Here is a 25,224-nt window from a genome sequence, read left to right as displayed (position 1 = left end):
TTTATTTAAATAGGTCCGGGCTAAGCCCTGAACCTCCTCAAGTCCTGGAAACGCCCCTGGTTAACCCTGCAGAGATCTGAGGAGCAGTTAACTGTAGTCCTCATGAATAGACTGGAGTTTAAAATTCCAACGCAAACAAAACGGAAGGTAACGGACATCCGGCTGAAAAGAGTGAAATCTGGCGGAGCAATCCTGGAAGTGAAAAGTCATGGATTTCGACTAATTAAACACAAATGCATGGGGGAAAAGGGTCCAGGTTGAAACAACAATCAACACAGTGAGACCATTAGCTGTCACAGAAACTCTGGACTTGTTAAAGTAAATGAGACCCGCTTCCCCTTCCCACTACAGCTACCATTAGCTGCCCTTTGAGTAAGGAACAATCCTCTAACAGTTAGATATTTTTCAGTTAATAAACTTTACCAGAACCTGGTAAATGAGTAGCTTCAAACTCCAGGGTTTTTCCTGCATAGAGGAATTGGGGCCCAAGGCTCATTCTGAGCCAGGAAAAAACCTGAACTGTGAATTAATTTAATATCAGGATGCTATGTCATAACTACAGTTGCACTAGAATAGCAAAATGAACCAGCATGGGCCCAGAAAAGCATAACACAAAAAAATATGTATTGTTGTCAGTGTTTGTTTTTCCCAGTAGAATGGTAAAATACTGCACTCCCACAGAACTTTGTTTATGCACAGTAACCTATATAAATGTGAAACAAGCAATTTGGTAAAAAAAAAAAAAAAGACAAATATACTCCCCCAACATTCTCTATATAACTGAAGGTAAAAGAGGTAAAAGCTTTTGTTTCTCAATTATTTTCTTGTGTACAGGTGATAACAATTTGTTCTAAGTTTGCTATTTTACTGACATTGCAAAAAAAAAAACGCATAGATGGTTACAGCGGTTACTCAGAAAATGTATGTGCAAGGACAGCAGACGTTATCAGACATCATGATAAGGCAGCATGCATGCTGGTGCTACAGTACAAGCAAGAAGCGTGCATATCCATGAGAAAATTACGCTGAATACAGTAACACATGGCAAAAAAAAACATCCCTTAGCAGTATAAATCAAAGCAATATGCAACATTTGTATCCCTTGTTGCATGTCTATGGCGTCTGGAGTGTCCAATAATAATTGACTTTGTCAGTGCTTTGTGAGAGTATAAATAGATATATTGTAAAAAGCAAAATATAACTTGATTAATTAAATGTTCCATTCAAATTAGGCAAATCATAAAAAGATTACATTTGTGAATTGTAATTCTATTTCTTTTTTCTGTCTTTAAATGATCAATAATCAGTCATTCCTGTCTCTCTCGCCAACAAAATATCTGCCTCTTTGAACTGTATTTCAAAAGCAAAAAAACACAAAAAACAAAGAAACCAGACTATTTACATTTATATAGTACAAAGTGCACAACTAACATTTCAAGATTTACAGGAATATATGCTGAGCAGATACTTCCAATTTACTTTGAATCAAAGTGTATTCTCTTAAAATGTCAACAATAATGTCCATTTGTTAAATATGTGTCCCACAGCACTGCAAACTGTGATTGTGGCAGCTAATCAGCAGCGCTAATCACTATGTTTCGTTGAGTTCGTTCTCTGAGGTGCTACAGTCTTCTTGAATAGTGCTACATATCATCCACTGTTTGACGTAGTTAGAATTTGAGCTTGTGTGCTCATGAAATAAATTAGAGTCCATCTGCTGTGCTATGTTTGAATCTGAGGCTCCAGGGCTGCTGCACTCTCCAAAACCACTGTCAATAGTGTCCAAGTCTACGTGAGGGTAGCCATCTTCTGACTGCTCGTTTAAAGCGAACGAGTCAAGTGATACCCTCTCTGGTTCATTAAGCTGGGCATGTGGCTGAAAGTTTATATTTTCCACTGATAAGTCATTCGATATTTGGTTATGTGGTAATAGCCCACTTTGCCTATGAGGTTCCTCCAAGTCATAGCCAGCGTGTTCTCTGTTGTCTTCCGCATATGAACCAAAGCTTTCTCCATCTTGGTAACTTCTGAGGGTGTGTGCAGAGCTCTGTGACACAACTTCCTCCTCAAACTCTTCTTCTCCAGACAGAGTCACAGTATGGATGGAGACGTGTCCGGTGGAGTGACCGGTGCCCTGGGAACTGCCACCGTCGTGGAAGAACAGCAGTGAGTTGCTGTGAGGCTGCAGCATGTGGATTAAATGACCACTTTGTTTCATCTCGTTGTCCTTGCTGTAGCTTTGTTTCTCGTCGTTCCATTGAAGGACGTCGTGCTGCTTCTTGCTTATCATCTCAGCACGTGAGTTGACCTTTAGGTAATCGTACTCGCTGAATACAGGCTTCACCCACTCCTGCAACAGAGCAAATGGAATATAATTGAAGTATTGGCCTAAATAAATGGTAAAACTGATCAATACAAGTTTAAAGGAATAGTTGCTTATTCGTGTTCTTGCATAGAGTTCCATTAGACGATTGAAACCACTCTCCGCTATAAATATGAAGCTGGAGCCAGCATTAGCTTAGCATAAAGACAGGGAGGAACTGTTAGCCTGGTTCTTGGGCTGATCAAGCATTAGTTCTAGCATGCAACTCCCAGTGAAACCACAACTTTTTTTTTTACACTTTGATTTCAGTATGGATTAAACCAGCCAGATAAAACGTGTTAATTAGTGAGCTTTAGAGGTGCTGGGAGGCCGGTTTCTTTTAGCCTTTGAAAAGGCTAGGTGTTTCCCCCTGCTTCCAGTCTTTAAGGTAAGCTAAGTGAGGCTAAGCTAAGCAGCAGCAGAGTGGTAATTGGTTTTACCATCAAACTCTCTGAAAGAAAGCAAATAACAGACATGGATGTGTCAATGACAAATAGCCTTTTCTAAAAAAACATTATACACTTCATCAACCTACTCCTTATCTAATGTTAATGTTAATCTAATGTTGTTTGGTAACACTTTACTTGAAGGTATCAACATAATCGTGACATGACACTGTCATAACTATGACATGACACTGTCATGAACGTGTCATAAACGTTATAAACAAGTCATAAACATTTATGACTTCTGTCATTAAGTGTCATTCGGTTTTTGTCATGACAAGTTGACATTAATCACAGTGACATTACCAGAAGTTGTCTTGGTCATGACAAGTTGACATTAAAATTGTTTGGGATGTCTTTGTAATGACAACTTGACATTAACCAGGATGACATTACCATGGGATGTCTTTGTCATGACTACTTGACATAATGTCATCCTGTTATAAAGACACTCCAAAGAAATTTAATGTCAAGTTGTCATGACAAATACATCTTCTGGTAATGTCATCCTGGTTAATGTCAAGTTGTCATTACAAAGACATCCCAAACAAACTTAATGTCAACTTGTCATGACCAAGACAACTTCTGGTAATGTCACTTTGATTAATGTCAACTTGTCAATCATCAAGACAATCAAGACAACCCAAAGAATGTCAACTTGTCATGACAAAAACCGAATGACACTTAATGACAGAAGTCATAAACGTTTATGACTTGTTTATAACACGTTCATAACAGTGTCATGTCATAGTTATGACAGTGTCATGTCATGATTATGTCGATACCTTCAAGTAAAGTGTTACCGTACGTTTTTAATCACTAATACTGCTTTGAAGTGTGAGAAACCCGGGCAAGTACATAAACATATTAATTACATAGGGGATTTCCCAGTGTTCAGCAGGATACATCTGAACATTAAGCTATTGCAAAAGTCCTTACACAACTAATAGTTAGCTCCATACAGACATAACATGACACACTTTCTAACTTTGCATTGAAAATACTGCTATTTTAGGCATTTAACAAGAAGCAGTCAAATAAAAACTGAGTGGTTCAGCAGTCCATGGACAGACTGCAAGTATGCACGTATGCAGTCTGTAATAAAAGGAATTAATTATTTTGTTTTGTGCTCAAATAAGTTATATTTGTGATTTCCATGGCTTTACAGCAACACATCCAGTACATGCTGTAATGTAAACCTTCTGCAGCCACATATAGTCTCCATTCAGCAAGGTGATAAGGCCAGATAAGCATGAATCAGTTTGTTTTTTGCAAATGCCACCACATCCTGAGGTACAGCGCTCACAGCATCAATGCATCATCTCTGATTCGCTGGGAAAGTGTAAGCAGTCTGCACCACAAGAGTGAGATAGTGCAGTCAAATTGGAACATTGATTTTTAAAAGATCTGGCACCTGAAATATGTAATTTAAGTGGTTGCATGTCATTTGTAAACTAACAAACTTACCAAATTGCTCCTAAATCCACTGAAGTCCTCAAAAAGGCATACACATACTGTATCAATAATCCTACTCATGTGCTCTATGTCTTCTATAAACTAATGTCATCTGCTTCTGCATTTGTTTTATATTGCTTGCATTTAAAACAAGCAAGTTTAATTTCCTTTCAGAAGCCGTGAGATTTGTTAACAGCCAAGGTAAAAGAGATAGTCAGTTTACTTTTACATTATCTCATCATATTTTGAATGAACTGTTCATTGAATTGTATTTCTGTGTCCTTTTATGGTTGTAAACAAGCTTTCCTTGCTACTTGAGGGACAAAGTATTTTGAATATAATCGCGTAGCATAAAATGTTCCTCATTTAGCCCAGTTCAGCACGTAGCATAATAAAGACAAGTACAGGAAATCAGTGCTAAATAACGAACTATGTCACTTTCTTTTTAGTACTTCCTCTCTCAAAGTATGATCTCTGTTATTTGCAGCAGTAGCGCACTCTGCTGACCAACAATTGTAACTGCACGCAGATCTCAAGCTATGGGGGACGGTTGAGCTTGATGTGGTTCACTCACAAGTAACTGTCTGTTCAAGAGCAATAGTTGCATGATCAAATGTCCCAATATTTTTGACAGAATACTTCAAAAAAGATAATGTGATGATAGTGTAAGGGTGACTATTGGTGTTTTTAACAGATACAGTATTTAAAAACAACAAAACTATCAGAGCAATCAGAAAAGTCTTTTTAGTATGTTTGAAACCTAGAAAACGTGATCTATTTTTCTGGGTTTCAACTGCTAAACAGCTGTTTAGCAGTAAGTGGACACTTACGTCAAGCAGATGCTCAGTCACAGGGCTTAATAAAGTGAAGAAAAAAAACCTGAGCCTGTTTCAGGTTTCTTTTGTGAGATAAGAGTGAAGGAATAAGTGAAATTAACAATCAGTATATGGGTGTCAAAAGATAGGATGAAGAATTTACATTAGGGGAAAATGTAAAAAGTTGATGAAAAAGATAATCATAAAAACATCAGTAAGTCGATAAAAAATATTAACCACATCAATCTCACCCTGTGCCTCTATTAGGTGAATAACAGGCTGTTTTTAGCTTGAGACATGACACATCAAAGATGTCTACCAACCGAGGGTATTTTCCTATGGGGTGGAACAGGTTGGGCTGACATACAAAAATATCTACCCACGGGCTGTGAGACAGATGAAAAACGAAAGGCCTCTTAAAGCCCCTGCACACTGAGTCATTCACATCATGAAGGCCCTTAAATGTGAAGTGAAGGGAAAGTCCCATCAAGCAGGGTCCAGATGTGCTGAAAGTCCCCTCTAGGGCAACACCTGCTGGGTAATTTGGAAATTACACACAAAGCCCAACGTTTGTTTTGCTTCTCTTACCTTGAAGTTCCCTCCATAGTTGAGGTCGAGGGGCTTGAAAAACTCATCTGGCCTGGGGATGTATATAATCCGTCGGAGTTTTTTCTGCCACCACCTGAAACAAACATGAAATGGAAATGATATCAGAAAAAGAATGGAAACAGAAGGGGAAAAAAATAACATGACATCTATAATTCAACTGTTGCAGTGACGCTACGAGCGGGCGCAATTCAATTCTGATGCGTTTGTGCTCGTCACACGTGCACCCACTGCAAGATAGATAGATAGATAGATAGATAGATAGATAGATAGATAGATAAATAGATACTTTATTTGTCATTGTACACAGATACAACAAGACATTGTTTGGAACAAACCTGAGATGCCCACAGCTAAAAAAAGACTAAAATACATAAAATAAGTTAAATAAATAGATAGTTACATATGATATGCAAATTGCACTTCCCTTGTACCCATAAAAATAGTTTGCAGTGACCAACGTGTTAACACTACCACACAGGTTGGTGTGGTGGGGGGCAGAGGAGGTGGAGTGTGTTCATCAGTGCAACTGCATGTGGATAAAAACTGTTTCTTAGCCTACTGGTGCGGGCGTAGAGTGCTCTGTAGTGCCTGCCAGATGGCAATAGAGGAAAAAATTGTCTTGAACTTTTCCCTACGCACAGTGAAAATCAATGAACAAGTGACTGATTCTTGCGGTTTGTGAGTTCACTAAAATATAAAACTGTTTTCCAAACAGTTATCAGGACATAGACAGTGGGGCTTTGGCTTGTCAGAGCATCGGCACAAGACTGGATTTATCGAGTACCGTCTGTAATTATGACTATGCTAATTTCGCTAACTTTAGCTATCAACAATAACAGTCTGTGGTTAGGAAAGACTAGTATTACCACTATTTGTTATAAATCGGCCTGTGACTAGGGATAGGCAATATGATACCACAGTCAGCTAATCTCATTCAGTTGTACGGCAGGGATACAGTAGTGCACAGCATCCCCATGGTTACCACACATTGATCGCCTGGCATTTACTCGCAGGGCGTTGTCCACCTGTCTATTCACATGTAGTCTATATCCTTAACGTTCCACTTCCGGGATTGCTCCAGTGCCGCAGGAAATTCCGCCGGAAGCATGTCTTTTCGCCGATGTCGTTACTTTCCACTTTCTTTGTGTTGGAATTTTAAACTCCGTTGGATTTATGAGGACTATGGTTAACTGCTCCTCAGATCTCTGCATGGTAAATTGAGACAGCTAGCTAGACTATCTGTCCAATCTGAGTTTTCACGACTAAGACAACTTTTGAACGTACATTCCACCAAAACAAGTTCCTTCCCGAGGCTATTTTGCAGCGGCTCTGTACGGAGCTTAGCGCTGCCCATGACAATTGTGATTGGTATTCTGAGAAACCAGAGCACGTTTTTCTTTATCGATGCTGCATCGATAATCGGCCGGGCCATAATCGATTATTTATGTTTACAATTTAAGGTATGCTTAACAACCTTTATGTTTACATATTCTGTTATGTTTTGCACATTCAGGAAGTGCCATGTGCTCAGTGCTGTAGTTTTATGTATCCAATTTATTTAGTATTAGAGCACTGCAGAATGTTTTGAAGCTTGAAAAGCTATGAATTAAATATCCTATATGGCTTTAATTGAAAAATGTATCGTGATGCATCGTGATGAATCGAGATATCAAATCGAATCGCTGACATGATAATCGTAATCGAATCGGGAGATCAGTAAAGATTCACACTTCTACTCCGCAGCGTGTGGAGGATGGTCTGGCAAAGCGAGACTTATTCACATGAGGAGCACAGTGACCCCGCTCCCCATGTGAAAAGCCCCTTAGGCAGCGCTAAGCTCCAGACGCAGTGCGCGTGGCTCTGCAAAATGGTTTCAGAAAGGAACTTGTTTAGGTGGAACATTTGCACCCCACAATAGAAAATGTCACATACAATATTAAATTAACTGTTCACACAATACAGTAACGTGAGCTATATAAATTAGCTGGATACATGGTTAAACGTAATTTGCTCTTACCAGTGCATCGCCGTGTGTATATGTCCATAGCAAATCCCCACCAATAGGTCCCAAAACGTCCCAGTAAGAGAGTAAATGCCATAAACATATTCTTTGTAAATCTTAACAATCATTCCCCGAAAGAACCAAGGAGGCCTCCTTTGTTGCACAATCCAAACTTTCTTCAAAACGTGCCAATTTTAGCGTGTAACGTTTGCTTGCTACCTCAGAGGTTTTGGTTGCTGTTCCTCTATTTGACCAGGGTTTAAATTAAAGAAAGAAAATGGAAGATGAGGGATATCCGGCGGAACTTCAGAATTACCATAAAGTTCAGAACATCTCTCTAAAACAACAACAAAAATGAACTCTATAAGCGTCATGAAAGTAGGTTTAGTTTTAGCTCAGATTATCTCAGTCTGAGAATGAATATCACAGATGTCTGCGAAGCATATTCAGACTGCATATTACTAATGAGATTCACTGGAAAGAACTTTTGCAAGCGTAGTTATGCATTGAACCAAAACCAAAGTTGAAATCATTATGGCTCACAGAAGATATCATCCTGTATCATCCTCTAAACTGGTTAGAAACATAGAGAAAATAGTAGAAGTGCTAATTTAATTTACTTTTCTAAGCTTGTGTTTTTCTCTTGTCACTGTGTGCCCTTAATAAGTGAGGTGCTCTCAGTTCTCAGACACTGATGCTCTGCATGACTTCCTATGTCTGCTAGCCATTTCAGTGCAATGTCTCGCTGCACATACAGTGCTGCAGTGGTTTCCCTATATGTGGGAGGTGATGCCAGGAAAGTGTAGATTAAAGCAGTATAAAGCTTTGCTAATCATTTACTGGAAGACAAAGTGTTGCTGACCTTAAGACTTCATTTGCTTTCACTTTGCTAATTTTTCTTGTGTGCAATGAATGCAGATTCTGTTATGTGTAAATTCAAAATAAATGTACCTTTAATATGATTTGCACATTTTCTTTCTATTATGATACTAGTTGGTTCAGTCTAAATATATTTTCATTTCTGCAATCTTCTCCAAAAGCCAGTATTAATCACTGAACATCGAGGACCACCAGTTTAAAAACATTTCCCTTTTTAGATTTCATGGTAAACGTTATCAAGTGGCAAACTGTATTTTGGGAAATATGAAAAGGGGGACCACTGAGAATTGTTAATCAAGAGAACAGTTCTGCAGGTAACTCAGCACCAACAGCATCAAGGTTCAATGGTTAAGGCTCAAATCTCACTGGGGCCCACACATGCTTTACAAAAAAACAAATTCTCATACTTGGAGAAAAAGACAGTAACTCCAGTGTTTACAATACTCACGGTTTTTGTGAATAACCCAGCAACAGGAGAACAAGAACAAGAACAACGGATAGGAAGATGTACCACCAGCAGCCATTCATTCCTGTACAGGAGAGACAGGATATGAAATATGTACTGAAATAAATGATATGATAAACTTCACGCTTCCTGTTTCTTCTCTATATGAAGGATCAATGCAGAAACACACACTTGTATGATGGTTTGAAGCATGAAAACGCAACAGAATAGCACCAGTGACTGGCGTCAACAGTCAGATTTAGCATGAGACAAAAGTCAACTAGACCATGGCTCCAGGCTGGAAGGTGCCATGCTCTTTTACCTTCAATTTCAGCAGAAGTTCCTCTAGTCCTCCATCCTGCAGTGGAACTCCACTCGCTCCATGGACCAACATAGAGATTCCTAGGGCACAATTTGGCCTGAACATCCACAGTATAGTTGACATGTGGTTGGAGGTTCTTATGGTCTATCATAAAGTACTTCACTGTCACTGAATGGGAAAGAGCTGGAGCCTGTAAGAAAGGATAAAAACAGATTTGGATGGGAGTCCTCAGCAGAGACTATCGACAATAATGTACTGCAACAGCCTCTTGTTTTTGTTTTAGGTGTTTTTGCTTACATAATACCTTTGACAAGTCTTTGCTTTCTCTTACACGCACTCCGTATGTGAGACAGTCTTTTTTGTTGGTGTGGTCCCAAGTGATGTTGTAGAATTCGTCAGTGTTTGTCACCTTAACATCGACAGGAGGCAGAGGCTTCACTGTGAAAGTTAAGCCCCAAGGGGTCATGGGGAATATTATGAAAATGAAAATGTGTGTGTGCCAACAATGCTCTACACCACGAGTGGCAGTTGAACATTATTTTTAGCTCTAGTCTTTATCTGGAGGGTAAAGCAGGTGGGAGGGGGTTTGCTGCCAAACGACAATGTTTGTGAGTTGGGAAAGTTGCCAGTATCATTCTTGTCATCTCTGAACTTTCTGAACTTTCAAACAAAACAGAAAATGGTTTAAGTTACAGTAATGTGATGGCTGTATTTAACCAGAGGGAACATGTTTTACACATGTCTACCATATGTAAAATAATCTTAATGCTGGAATGAAGATAAATTAACATTTAACTTCTTACAAACCATTTTCACAGACATATTTTAATGCCACTGAACATGTCATAAGCGATCTATCTGCTGTCATCTGTGACCTCTTTTTTGTTTCTGTGTTATCCTCCTATCTGTTCAGCAGAAATGACGAACACTAGAATGTCAAATTACGCAGTTATTCTCAGTTTAACTTACCCACATTACACAGTGACCAGCTGGATGTCTCACTGGTATTCATCAATACTTGACTGACTGTCGCAGTGCATATGGTTTCAACGCCTGCAACTTCATCAAGCTTTTCAGGATACATCATGCACCAGGATTGAGGTGGTTTGACTTCACAGCTGCCATTAACCTCAAGTTCTTCATCCCTATGACAGATAAACAGTTTGTTATAATTATTGTTATGCCCTGTGACATCAGTCGACGTCTCAGCACCAAAGGTTGTAGTTTCCACGTGATTGTTTAACAACAGGACTGATGCAGTACAGGTATATGATAAGTTCCAATTCATAAATGTCTCTTTAGAGCAAAAATACACCGGAGAGCGAAAGCAAAGTCTAGCATTGTTAACCTGTCTACCTGTTCGTAGACAGAACATTACATATCTCATGGTCATGCTTCTTATTAGTGTGTTTCACTTAACAGCACAAGTCCCTCTCCATGTACAGTATGCAGCTGCTAAAAGCTCCTTCCTAGAGCCTGACAGCAAGAATCTGTTTTTCATTATTGAATCATCTGCTGAGTATTTTCTCCATTAATTGAATTATCCTTTTGTCTAAATAACTTCATTCAATAATTAAAAATTATTTAATTATCAGGATAGCTTTTAGTGAAGTATTAGCGTTAGTTTAGAAACAGTGTTGCCATTACATAGTTTGTCCGACAGGGAGCCCTTACGAGTTCAGTTTTCAACTTTAAGATCGCAAGCCTTAAGTAACCAAATTAAAGAGATCCTTTTTCTAAAAATGTCATACTTTTATGTTTAAAATAAACAATTAACAGCATGTAATGTAGCCCATAGTTATTGAACATTTTAACTCTCAAACATCAATATCAGTTGGGCTATACTCCTTACACCAATGACAATAAAACATGAGATAAATTTCACATTATGACATCAGTGAAGGACGTTATTATTGAAAACATTCTGATGACAATTTCTGATGGGCAAAGCTCTGAGGAAGGTGCAAAAAAGACCACACTGGGGGTCAAAAATCTATTTGGCACCTTGCAATTTTTCCATTTTATCAAAGCAACTCATTTTTTTAAAAGTTGCCCACAAGCCAATAACAACTGACAACACAAGATCTTGTGTTACTAATATTATAATAAGAGCACAATATTCAAAATGACCCAACTTGGAGATCCTGTAATTCAAAGGGGAAAATCAACAGCTAGGTCCCAGAATACCATTTGAATAAAAGCTAGTTGTGCTAAGATGAAGCCACATACAGTATGCACCAACATAAAGCATATATATATATACACAGCGACACAACAGACAGTTTGTACCTGCAAATGACTTCGACCGAATATGAATAGGTCAGTAGAGAGCCTGAGCAGGAACAGTTCAGTAAAGTCTCGTAGTCCGTCGAGCAGGTGACATTGCACAAAGACGTGACTGCAGCGCAAAAGAAAAGTGCGGTCAATTCTAACTGCACTTATTATATTCAACAATGATGCCCTAAAAACATCTAACCCTTTAAATTATTTGTTTACACAGGCAAATCTCACTGAAGTTAAGAAACTTGTTTTCAAGGAAAACTTGGCCGCAGCATCAAGATAAACACACAACAATGTATAAGAGTCAAATACTAAGTTCATCTTAAGTGGAGTACATTAATGTGGGGACGTACCTTTAGAAATGAATATCAATACAAGAAAAAAGATACTGATTAGATAAACCAACTTACCTCTATGAACAGACAAAGTGAGGTACCACAGCAACAATAAGAACACAGGTCTGAGAGCCATGGGAACAACCCAGTTATCAGCCGCAGGTGAGACAAAAGGAACCACAGCAGCTGAAACTAAATGAAGACACTCGTTATACGTTTCTTTTGTAGTTAAAAGAAAGTAGTATTCAACTCTAAAAGAAATAAAAAAGATTGAGCCTTCCTCTGGGATTTGCTGCTAAATTGGTTAAAAGGTTAAGTTAGTTACCAAAAAACACAAAGGCTCAAAAAAGCTATCGACCATGAACACCATCATTAGCATGAACACCAATAATTATATACAGTCATAAAAGAGCGATGTTTACTAGTCAGAATTAAAAAGGTAATTTAAAAGGTAATTAAATGAACAAATTATCTTTTAAACCACATTTTTTGATCGCACGTTTAATACATTTAAAGAATTAACCATCTTACCTTTTTTATTTTGTTTAAATGCTGCCACTTAATCAGTCAACAAGCCAACAAAGTCACTAATGCACTGACGTCTGTGTGAGAACGCTCAGTGGAACAATGTTCCGGTTTGTCACTGCGAAGGCATCATCATCATCAGTGGCGTGACTAAGGATGTGGTTTCAGACCTTCTAAGCGGTGTCTGTGTGGTGCCTTCCCACCACATCCACACTGCTGCTATGAATATGCAATACTTAACCTGAGAACAAAAAAAAGTCAACAGGAAACTAAAACTATTTTCTACGAAATAATTGTGTCATATTTGTGTCAACTAAATAAAGGAAGACAAATAAAATAAGATTTTTTTTTTAAAAGAACAAGCGACAAAATCAATTTTCTGTTGAAGAAAATGACAGAAATATACAGATATACTGTATTCTTCTTGCCCAAATAGTTTGGATTCTACCGAAACTGTCACAAAATGTATTATTATTTCAACGCACCTACTTGCTCCAATCATTTTTAACATTTACTCACAACACGACTAATACATATATGTTTCAGTACTGAGATGATTCAAAACAGTAACACCAGAGATGGCTTATGATGCCTTTCAAAAGACCCTTTTTAGACACCTACATGTCTACAATAACAGTTTCTCAGGGTTTTTTAGTAGTTTCCACTCAATTATGAATGTTTGAAGCTAAATGAGTCATAACCCTGCAGTGGAGCCCCTCAGAGCTCACTTCTATCAATTAAATGAGCTCTTAATGTTATTAACTCCGAGCATGTTGAGCTATATGTACACTTTCTCCAGGAGTTGAAGCATAAGAATCAGGATTTACGTGTAGCCTATATAACGTGCCTTCTAAACTATATTATAACTCAATGACAGTTTTTGTTTTGTACAATGGGTGGGCCTTTGTGGTATTCAAATCACCCAGTAGGTGTGCAGACACCTCTCACTTAATGTCGTCAGTAGCAGTATTAGTCAAAGCCAAATGCCAAGCCAAAGCTTAGCACCTGTAGTGCTTTGAGCCAGGTTAGTGGCATGCAACAAAAGCACAAGCTGAACACTAAATACTGTATTTTGTAAAGCTTTTCTTGCAATTGCTTTGTGGCAAGACAATGGCCTTAAAACTATGGTTGATCTGCAGGTGCTGCACTGCGGAGCTGCAATAATTAGTCCACTAATCGATTAACTGACCAACAGGAAATTAATCTGCAACTATATTTTATCATTTATTTCAATCAAGCAAAAATGCCAAACATTTGACAACTCCGACTTCTCAAATGAAGAACTGGCTGCTTTTCTTATCTTACATTGTATTATACATAGTTTGGGGTTTTGGACATACAGTAAGTCTTGGACCGTTGCTCAGACAAAACAACATATTTGATGATATCACCATGAGATCGAGATTTTAGTTATTTGTTTCCAGAGGTTTTATTTTTTTCATTGTGTCTGCTGGTTAGGATGGGTCAAATGAAGAGGATACATTCTCCTATCGGAATTAATAAAGTATAACTTAATGCCATGCTTTCGTATTGCATTGCCTTGTAAGGTGCTGATAGGGTTGTATCTGTCTGCTGCTGCTCTGTCATTATACAGTAGCATAGGTGTAGGTTAGAGCCTAAAGTCAAGTCCAAACCAATTGTTGTTTCCATAGAAGGTTAATGCCCACAATGAGCCTTGAGCATACACTAAATGGTCTAAATGTTGTACAAACACTTCACTGCCACTAGAGGTCATTGTAAATTAGGTTTAACTTTAACTGATGCAGTTTACTGTTCACTTCAGCACAGTTATTTAACAAACTTACCACATGGAGTAGAACGCATAACACTTAACACATGAGCAGATTTCACATTACAGTCTTCTGCTTACAATATTCTTAGACCTTGTTCCTAAAGAGGAGAAATTGGTTACTGTTGTGTTGGCTCATTCTTTATAGCCATAATCAGTATGTAGTCATATGTAAAGGGACAGACCACATTGGTTACCTTAAGTGTGTAAAAAAAAAATATAAATAAATAAAAAATGCTAAGTGTGTGTGTGTGCTAAGTGATGTAGGAATGTGGAAAATGAGGTGGGTGTCTCTTAGGTGTGGTGTGATGTGGATGAAAGTCTATGGTATAATGTAAATGACAGATAAGATGTGGAGAAGTACACAGGTTGCCTAAAATATGTTCTTATTTTGTTTTCAGTTTTGTTTGATGTGAACTTATGACCTGTGTGTGAAAAAGAAAGTATTTGTTTTTTTTCTGTCTTGAGTGAGGAGGTTTTTGTTACAGTAGTTTCTCATGAGACACCGGTATGTAATTTTAGTGATTGTATGAAGAGTTTTGAGAATACAACACCACCTTTTAAAGCACACTTTTGCTGTTATGAAAACAGTTTGTGTCTGTGTCACCTGTTCTTAAAACTATTGTGTTTCTAACTGTAACTGAAGTTTAAGACCATAATGTGTAGTATATCTCTATCAGAGGGAGCATCTCTATTGCTCGTCATTTTGAACCAGGTCATTTTCATTACTACTTAGATGGATGCAGTACCACCCACATTATGTGCAACCATCACACTGTTGAACAACAAAACATAATGCAAATTTTTCACACTGAACTGAAATGCACTCCTGCACTTTTTTTTCTGCTGCTAAATTCTATATATTCTATCTTCACCTCACTTATAACAATCAGTGCTCTGTTACAAGTCTACTTATGCCCTGTCTTTTGTTGTCTGTCCTGTCCCTTGTCTGTCTAAAATGCTCTACTTTAAGTAGTAATTGCACTTTATGTATAGTCTATAATGTGTGTGCACTAAATGTAGCCTGTCTCGAATGTCGTTTTTATATATTTTAAATGTGTAACACCACTTGATCCATGGTGAAACGTTTCGTTTCACTATATACAGTGTATATGGTTGAAATGACAATAAAACCCACTTGACTTGACTTGATACATCTGCCCATTTTAATGCTCGTGACAATGTATGTTATATTAATATATTTATTATTAAACAGTGTTTCCTCTATGTTGATTTGAACATTTCTGCACCCCACAGTATCAGAAATAGGGCTGCATTGTTAGAGTGCATGTTGGAGAATAGCGCGGACACACGAGGATAACTAGCCAGTTGAGATTGTGTGTGTACGTCCTTGAGAACTGTAAGTCGTATAACTTATGTTGGCCTATATAGTAACTCAAAAAATACAGTTCAATCACAAGAGAAAATATGCCTCATTGTGTGTGTGAATAGAGGTGAATAAATATATTAGTTTGTGTTGCAGCGAAGTGTCAGTTCCGTATTATGGGGGGGGGTATGGGCGGGTGCGGACCTGCCCCCACTGCTAAAAAAAATCCTAAAGGAAACACTGAAACGTATAGAGGGGCTGATTAGAGATCCTATTTAAGCTATTTTATTGCTGACATTTTCCTTGATTGAAATGTTAAAAACCTCCAGCATTAGATCTTTTGCCTTGTATCTCTTTGGTGTGCTTTGGTAAAAGCTCTTTACATACAGGCGTTACCCAGACTGAGTGCAGTATAATGAAATCATGCAACACGATGTCAGACTTTTTCAAAAAGTTACATCTTTGTCCTTTAGTGTCACGTGTGTGCAAAGTTGTCAAATGCAGAAGGAACTCAATATTACATGTCACTTAGCTCACGCTTTTGTCCAAAGCGACTTACAATTGCTATATGTCAGAGGTTGCATGCCTTTGGAGCAACTATGGGTTAAGTGTCTTGCTCAGGGACACATTGGTTGATGTATCGCAGTGGGAATTGAACCCAGGTCTCCCACACCAAAGGCATGTGTCATATGCACTGCGCCATCACCACCCGTACAACAATATCAAAGCACTATGGCCATAAATGATGACAGACACATTGTTAGCTACAAATTAGGACATTCTGAGTTACAGCTTCTGGAAATCAAGGGGAAAATCTTGCTGTGGGAGTGATTATCTACCTTTTGTTCTTGAGATTCTGCTAACGTTACCTCTTCTCACACGGGTTCCATTGGCAGGTAACTCCTTTTTTACCACAGGGCTGGTGACATTACTGGCATGTAAGACTATTGTGTTCACTGAGGATAGTGGATCTATCTTGCTGAAGATGCGCTACATAAATTGACAGCGTTGAATGAATTTGAAATGCCATCTTTGCACTCAATCTGCAGAGACTTGTGGAGGCGTTGCTGTTTCAACAGAGAGAGAACAAATAATGTTTGTGAACAAAGAGAGAAGCATGTCTTCATGTGAGGGGGAAGTAGGCCAAACAGCCTTTCTGTAAAAACTGGATGTCAAGCAGTGAATGATTCCACTGCTGATAAGGAGATTAGCCTATATTACTCACTTTATTCAAAAGGTTTAAGGGTGATACAACCAGCAGTGAAACCTGATAAATTCGTTTTTTGGTGGAATAAAATACAGCTTTTCAAAGGGTGCATCCTGTGATTAACGTTAGATTAAATTTGGGGGAATCTTCTGGAATTATGGGTGGTAAAAACAGTCCCCAAGGAGAATATCAGTATTACTACTGTGGCCATCAAAATTATTATTGTTGAATTCTAATGACTGACACACAGACCTAATTTCAGTAACGGGAATGTACAGTAGAAGCACGAAATTATCCAAGCATGTACTCACTGGGGAACCCCGTTATGACGTCTCGTTTCATTTTCACATTGTGGTCTCTCATAATCTGAATCAGTTGCTTCTCTGATCAACAGAGCATGCTAATTTCGCATCCGCCCTGACCGCCTACCTGCAAGAGCGTTTCCCAAAAAAAAAAAAGCGTTTTTAAAAGTTTTGGGAGAAGTTCAGCAAGGTTGAACTCACAGATATAAATACGTACATATAGCCCATCTATGCGGTGAACTCTAAGCGACAGAAATTAATTTGTGCGCGTTCACGTGAGCGGCAACCGCTTCATTCGCCGTAGTCAAAATCGCCTTCCCTCTGCCGCCGTTCCCTCATTGAAATGACTGGACGCGGGGAGTTACCGCACGGTCTGATAGCCCCCTTTGTCAGTTAATTTTGAGTTCGCTCCAACTTGTCCCTTTTGGCCAGCACCATCCCATTTATCAATTTAGCATCACCCATAAAAAAAATCTATTTGATTTCTATTTAAAACATCCTCCTCTTGTGTAACGTTAATGTAGCTAACCGTTTCGACTTTAACGTTAGGTTCTCAACTGAGCCCTCATTCATTTTCAAATGACAGCTGGCTAGCTTAAAGTCCGTTACTGGCTAACTGCTAGGCATAGATAGATACACTTTCTTGTAATGTTTCACCTGTGAAATGTTATCCCTTGCTGTTCTTCTTTCGTTCGAACATCAATAAGCAGCACAAAATCCGGCATCCTTAGTGTTGATCTGAATGCGAGAAGGCTTCAGACCCCTGTTCCCAGATGGCGGCGTATTGACGCATGTTTAGAACCCCAAGGCGACATCTAGTGTATATATCTATGACTGCTAGGTACAGTAGCCAACTGATAACGTAGCGCCTTTTTGTCCAAACAAACGGGATATTTGTGAGCATTTAAATGTCTAGTTTTGGCAATGTGCTTTCATTACCAAGAGACAAATCAAGCGCTGCCAACGTATGATGTAATCACAGTGCAACTTAATCACAGGCCTACGTTTAATACGCAGTGAAAATTGACAGATATAATACAAAAAGCATATAAAATGTGAGTTTAGATTCCTCCACAATATTTGGAGTGGTCAGGCCTGCTACATCATTAAATTACTTACAATTTAATCGATGACACAGGGAGTAGCGTTCTCATGACTGAAGCTGTTGTTGCTCAATCCAGGAACTGATCCCATACAGAGGATGTAGTTACAAGTTAACCTTTATCACTGGTAAAAACAAATTAACCCCTAGTGCAGCATATTTAGAGTGTGAAGAAGCAGTCCAAAACGCAATGCAACACAAACACATATGGTTGAAGGCGCATCTGTACCTAATGCATTAAAAATGTGTCCAGAGTGATCATGGCCTATAACAATAACACTTTGAAATGAACCATTATTCACAATGAGTCATTTTACTTTTTATACGTTGCATTTTAGGGCAAACTCTTTCTCTTTAGTTAAAAGTTTAATGCAGGACTATTACATTTAAAGCAGCAAATAATTTGAATACTTATTTTTATTATTTTTTATTATTATTATAATGGAAATAAGAAGTAGTCACGATCTCTTTGCAAGACATAAACCCAACCTGAGAAGCCACTGGAGAATGTGATAATGCATTTCTCTGTATGATGAATGATATCCACTCATAAATTACTACACATTATACAATAGTAGGCCATAGCCTTTTGACCTTGAAAAGGGTTAGTTGTTTGCCATTATAAGGTAGACCTATATCTTTTACGACTATAACTATTTTTTTATTGCTGAAAGTTATTTTTACTGGGGTTGACAAATGCCTTTGAGTCATCAGTGCTATCCTTGTTACTCATCTAACATGCTTGACTTCTCTCCCTGTATAATAAAAATTATAAATCACAATTTCAGATTTGAAATAGAACACTTAACATGTTTTAGTTAACTGCCAGTGCACTGTACATGTACAAAATGTTGTAAAAAGTAAAAAAAAAAAAAAAAAAGGTAAAATATTTTTTGTGTTTAAAGGATTTCGGTGACACTATTTACTGAACAGAGTTAGTGAATCAATACCATATCCTCTTTACTCCAGTAATCTAGCTTACTCAAGTGTTATTCAAAAAACAAATATCAGTAATAATTCCCCATAAGATCTAAGATCATGTTTTTTTAATTCCAGGATCATCACATGTCATCTGTAGGCTATGTAAAAAGTGCTATGCAATATTTCAAAAATACAGAATAAAATGCAGATGTTTCAATTTTAGTTGTGTGAGGCTGCACTGACTGCAGAGCATATCAGTGTGGAACAGTGGATGACTTGCTCCACTGGAGGGCAGTATAGATGATTTTGCTTCATGTAGAGCAAAAACATCCATGTGTTTGGACAGCCTCATGTGTCCCGATGTCTGTTTGTATACATGTAGTAGAGTGGAGTTATTAGTCTCTATCTATCTATTTTTTTGTTTCTTTGCACTGTGCATCAGTGCTTTTGTCAGTGACTGTGATATATGTAATGCAGTGCACAAAATGTGCTTTCAATAACAGGATACCTAACACATGACTTATCATTAGTGAGTAGTACGAAAAGTTCTAAATGCAGGCAGCACACATTCAAATTCATTTCAACTGGCAAACAATGTCAAAAATACTTCCTCCTAGTCTCAGTTTGTGTTATCTACTCATTTTTCTTTATTAATGAGTCCCATGTCTTTGCTGTAAAGTCTTTTACATAAAATTAAATTTATATCATAAACTACTTGAGAAGTCCAGTTGGTTTTGGGGGATTTCCCTGCACTTCACAGTACTGTGAACTTAATTATATGTCTAAAATAAACACATAAATAAATATGCAAGAACATTGACTACCATTTTTAAAATTGCATTGCTTTAAAATTTCAGAAATATGATAACATATTAAGGGACACAGTTGTCCAGTACAAGTTATACAATAATCCACACTATGTGGCACATACTTGTTAGGTACTGTAGAACAATATAACTGAAAAAAAATCATTTATTATAAATAGTGCAAAAACAACATGTATGCTTGTGACCTTTTGCCAGTTTTTGTCATATCTCAGTGGGTGTTCCCGGGGTCACGGTGTGTGTGGTGTGTGGGGGGACTTTGCTCTTTTTAATAGAGGTGGTTGAAACAGCTCTCCTCAGGTTAAGAAGGGGTTTTATTCCTCTCGAGGGCTGCAGGCTCTTGTCGAGTTGTTCTGTGAAGTGACCCGCACACTGAAGCAAAGTGGTGGAGGTGTCTTTATCGCGAGGGTGGTGGTGCGGTCACATGTTCAGAGGTAGGTGTGTGTGTGTGTGTGTGTGTGTGTGTGTGTGTGTGTGTGTGTGTGCTGGGGGGAAGCATTTGGGTTGTAGGGAGTAGATATGCAGTCTTGCAGCTGTGCATGTGCTTGTCCATGTCTGAGTGAATAAGGGGAGGAAGGGGCAGCAAAGGAGGGGAGGGGGGTGATTCAGGTTCAGAAGTGTTGAAGCATAAAATCTCTCTCTTTCTCCGTCTCTCTGTCTATCTCCCCCCTCTGTTGCCGGGCCAGACGCAAAGCAACAGCAATTTGTGCGATTTCACAGCTCACCGGATCCCTAAAACTCTGACAGCCTTGCGCTGAGGTGGGGGGTAATGAGGGAGGAGAGGGAAAAATGGAAGGAATGAGGAAGAGCGCAGGGATGGAGTGGCGGAGGCGATGAATGTAGAAGTGACAGTGGAAATTGAAAATGGACAGATTGGAGGATGAGCAAGAGAGATGTGGAGCTGATATTGGAGCAGATGGTTTAAAGAACAGAGTCTCAAAACATAGGCTACAGACATCATCTACATCTTGGCACTTTGTTCTGATGACCACAAGAAACAAAGCATACTTATTCTGCTCCGTGTGTTTCTGACACCATCTGCTCAGTCTTAGGGCCCTGACACACCAACCCGATTATCGGCCGTCGGACAGTCTGGCGAGGTCAGTGACTCGAGTCTGTTCGGTGTGTTCGGTGCCGTCGGCCTTTATTTTGGCCGACCCGACATGCTCAGTCGGAGACAGGGCAGTCGGGACTCACCCTGAAATGGCGAGCGGAATGAGCCTCTCAAAATCTGACGAAAATCTTTTAAACTGACCTTTGTTGATCTGAAATGAAGACAGATTCAGCAACTGTATGGCCTATTTCTCGCTTAAAATGTTTTCAGAAACACGTTTCGGTTAATTATTTTAGTACAATATGAGATCGTATTCTGAACAAGTCACCATGACAGTCTGGCTGTGAATTTCCGGAGAAAAAAGACCCACGTGACACGTTCGTCCAATCAGCTGCCGGTTTTCATTTACTGGGAAACAATACAGAGAAGCGCCGCCTGCTGCTATGGAGACGTATTACGTTTCGCGCAAGCGCAAAGCGTACGCTCAAGTCGGCGTCGCCTCAGTGTGTTTTGATAATATATATATATATATATATATATATATATATATATTAATCATTCGAAATAAGGATTGAATTCATTCATTAAGATATATGACTTAATGATGTCTATCGTTGACCAAAGAATTGGCTTGAATACAATGGCCATATAAAGTACTTGTTCCTGATTAGCATGCAGGTGTTAATTCAAAATCAAGTAACAGTCCACCTCAAACCAATACAGTACAGTTAATTAAACATTATTAATAGTGTACAAATAAACTACTGTAAAGACATCCATAGCAAACCATGCTACAGGTGCTAAAAGTTAGGCTAACTCTCACTGTTAAAACAGACTTAATGAAGGGTTCAAATGACTAACGAACTAAAAAGTAAATGGTTTGAAGACAGCTTCTCTTTTTGCCTGAGCTGGGCCTAATTGGCAGTGGTATAAGCTGCCAGCAGTTTGTTCTTCTCATGTATTGCCATGACATACGAATCACAGAGCTAAGCATTCGTCTACAAATCTTAGACACTGACTTTTTAGAAACCTAAATAATGGTTTACAGTGCTCATCAACAACTTTGTGTCATCTCTAATGTGGAAACTTCTCTTACGACAGATCTCATCTTCTTGGAAAAACATAAAACCTCAGCGAACCAAAAAAGGCACTAATACAGATTATAATAATCTAATCACCTAATCAAATATTTGGGTTATTCTTAGAAGACCTATGAGGGTATTTACTGATTGAAAGTAATCTTGGATTATGAGTGATTTAATCCATTCATTGTCCACCGTGCCCCTTTTAGCCTTAAATGAAGCTCCAATTGGGTGGCCATTACTTTGATCAAGACATGACTTATAGCCCCAAAAAAGGGTCAAAACCTTAAAGGACCACCACCGACCTCAGAGGACCTCTTAGCAATCTCCATATAAAGTGTTTATTTCCTATTTTGATTTAGATGCATCATTCAAAATCTCACGCTCAGTGTCGTTGCTGGTACCTCTTGACCTTGGCTTCCTATTTGAAAACCCACTGCAACCAAAGGGCGGAAGAGTATTGAGCGTGACAGGCTAATTTCCATGCTAAGGTCATTCAGAAATCTGACCATGCTCTGTGTCAAACGACAGCCGATACTGGGAGGGAACGCTCTCAGCACCAGAGAAAAGACAGAGGGAACCAAGAAAGAGAAAGAAATATGTACTGCAGAGGAGAGGAGATACCAGAGATACCAAATCAAAGAGCGGGTGAGTGCTCTTGTGATAAGAAATGTCACCTGAGTGCTTTGTTTTGGTTATGGGGTCAAGAGAGGGTTCGAGGAGAGGGGGTATTTGAGTGTGTGTTGGTGATCGGTGGGTGTTTGGAGGGGGATCAGGACATCTGCGCAGGCTTTGAAGAGGTCAGCCATGGGACAGGAACCATTCTTAATCTTCCCAGCTGGGCCTGCAAGAGAGGATTTGGACCTCCGCTCGTTCCCCCCACCCCCTCCCCCCCCACACCCACAGCAGTAGCTAATTGAGCTCCAGTGCTTTAACAGGGCTTTGGAGTATGAGCAGGAAATTCCCTTTACTGTCTACCTAATATCATTGTCGATACCTGGCATGGGATTATCAACACCCTCTAACACATGACGTTGTTAGGCCTATTTTAGGGGGGCTGAAGCTACCCTAAAATGTTCCTAAGCAACCCCAAATAATAAGGAAAATTATTTTTTACATAGCACTCATCACTCACTATGTTGAATCAATCTTCCTTCACCATTCATCTGTGTGTGTCTGTGTAGTGTTTCTGTTTTATTTTCACAAACTGTCAATTGGTCAGCTTTAGACAGAGGCTCAACGAGCGCCTGCGTGCGCAGTACCATTATGTGGTCGAAGGGGGTAGAGAGTGACTGAAGAGAGGGAGCGCCAGGGGCAATAAAAACAGTGCATCGGAGAAATAAAACGTTTTTCACCAATTTAAATGGTTTGTTTGTTTTTACTGATGCACATATATTTTTGAAATTATATACAGTAAAAATGTTTTCATCAGATTTCTGTTTGATAGCTTTTTCGTGGACATAAGTTATATTTTTGACATGATAAGATGCTGAGAGGCCACTGGCCTTGAGCTCATGCTGCATCGCACCACTCAACATCTTTTCCTCTTATCTGTGCCCCTCCCCCTGGTAAATGACATTACCATACAGGCTGAGGCTGAGGGTCAAGTGAAGGTTCTTGCCCTGATCAACCAACTGGAAAACTCACAGTTTCAGAGGTTATGGATAAGCCGCCCTATTGGGCGATTGGTCAGACAAATCAAATTAGCATCCCCTGGTGATCTCCTTTTAAACTGCCACCCATGAAGAATTAGATGAGGTGGCTTCACATTTCATTTGATTCATCATTGTGTTATTTGATCTGTGGATATGTAGAGAAGTTAACAATAAAGCATACCTTGCAGTTCAGATCTCACAAGTTTAAATGCTATGGGGTGTCCACTTGTACAGTATGTGAAGTTCTGGTGTGTTTTTACATTTTTGTCATTATGTGGAAGATGGTAATGATGAGTAATTGTTGATTGTAGATTACTTGAGCTACTGACGGTCTTTGAAGATAGAAAGTTGACTTCATGACTCCAACTCTGAGCATTAGTGATTTGAAAAGGTAATTTGAAAGAATTTTCTGTTTTAATTATGTGCATAGAGATGAGAAATAGCTACCTGGTGCAGTGGTACCCAAATGCATTAACCTCCCTCTCCCAAGTATAATCACAGACAAGTATGTACACGTATGTGCACAAACTCAAAACATGCATTAATGTTACTATATTTGTGAGTCCCCCTTATTGATATGATATTACTATACTTGTGAGTCCCCCTTCTTAGTATGATTCATTCACTAGCCCACAACCTTAACCTTTACCATCATAACTATGTGCGTTACCGCAACCCTTAAACAAAATTTAATTTGAACCATAACAACAAGCTGTAGCCCTCAAACAACTCTTTGAAAGAGCAAGGACAGGCCAGTATTTCCTACTTTTGTTCAAAAGACCTCAAGGTCTGAAACTCATATTGGTCCTCACAAAAGTGCCAGTTTTATCTCCCCTTCCCGTCCAGCCAAGCGAATTTATTAAGGAAGTATCTGTTTTGCACAAGTATCATTACTGCTGCTAATATGAGGAGTACAGCTATATTTGTCTTTAGTATGAACAGGCCTAAGAGTGCTAGGTTCATTAACATGTTAGTTATGTGCGACTCAGGGTGTAGCTTGCTAGCTCCAAGTTGTTGAGGTTTCCCAAAGAGAACGGAGTTAGACAGCAGTAACACACATCGGCGGTACAACCGGTGGCGCTTATCCTGGAAATTAATTTTCGTTGAGCCAGACTAGTGCGACTGTAGTCTATATCCTTGACATTCCACTTCCGGAATTGCTCCAGTGCCGCAGGAAATTCCACCGGATGCATGTATTTTCGCTAGGGATGTCCAGATCCGATCACGTGATCGGAAATCGGGCCCGATCACGTGGTTTCAGACTCGATCGGAATCGGACGTTACCTCCCGATCAGGACTCGCATATATATGTATATATATTCTCATTATTTTTTAACACATCTATAGTTATGCGGTGGCCCAGAGTTAGACCCTTTTGACTCCACACAGAAACAGCAACACGTGCGGCATGACATCAGTTTGTTGCAGAGACGCTATTGGTTAAATGCCAGCAAAGTAGAACACGGAAGCAGCTTGAAGCGGAAAG

The 25,224-nt window shown here is 39.0% G+C and overlaps 1 protein-coding gene across 2 annotated transcripts; it reads right to left on the bottom strand.

Moving 5' to 3' along the window:
• Nucleotides 1–517: 517 nt before the first annotated feature.
• il21r.1 (interleukin 21 receptor, tandem duplicate 1) lies at nt 518–18,282 on the bottom strand. 2 transcript variants are annotated; one of them, XM_036006617.1, is made up of 9 exons: nt 18,220–18,282; nt 12,026–12,142; nt 11,625–11,733; nt 10,305–10,480; nt 9,640–9,773; nt 9,336–9,525; nt 9,017–9,098; nt 5,667–5,760; nt 518–2,350 (listed from the first exon to the last, which is right to left on the bottom strand). In XM_036006617.1, the coding sequence occupies exons 2-9, from the start codon at nt 12,084–12,086 to the stop codon at nt 1,592–1,594; spliced, it is 1,605 nt and encodes a 534-aa protein (XP_035862510.1). In that variant the 5' UTR covers nt 12,087–12,142; nt 18,220–18,282; the 3' UTR covers nt 518–1,591. The 2 variants fall into 2 exon arrangements, with proteins under 2 accessions (XP_035862510.1, XP_035862509.1); XM_036006616.1 differs by lacking the exon at nt 18,220–18,282 and adding an exon at nt 12,482–13,435.
• Nucleotides 18,283–25,224: the final 6,942 nt, after the last annotated feature.

Source organism: Sander lucioperca, chromosome 10, assembly GCF_008315115.2.
Source record: "Sander lucioperca isolate FBNREF2018 chromosome 10, SLUC_FBN_1.2, whole genome shotgun sequence".
In the NCBI taxonomy this organism is placed as follows: Eukaryota; Metazoa; Chordata; class Actinopteri; order Perciformes; family Percidae; genus Sander; species Sander lucioperca.
This window is presented reverse-complemented; position numbering and strand designations above follow the sequence as displayed.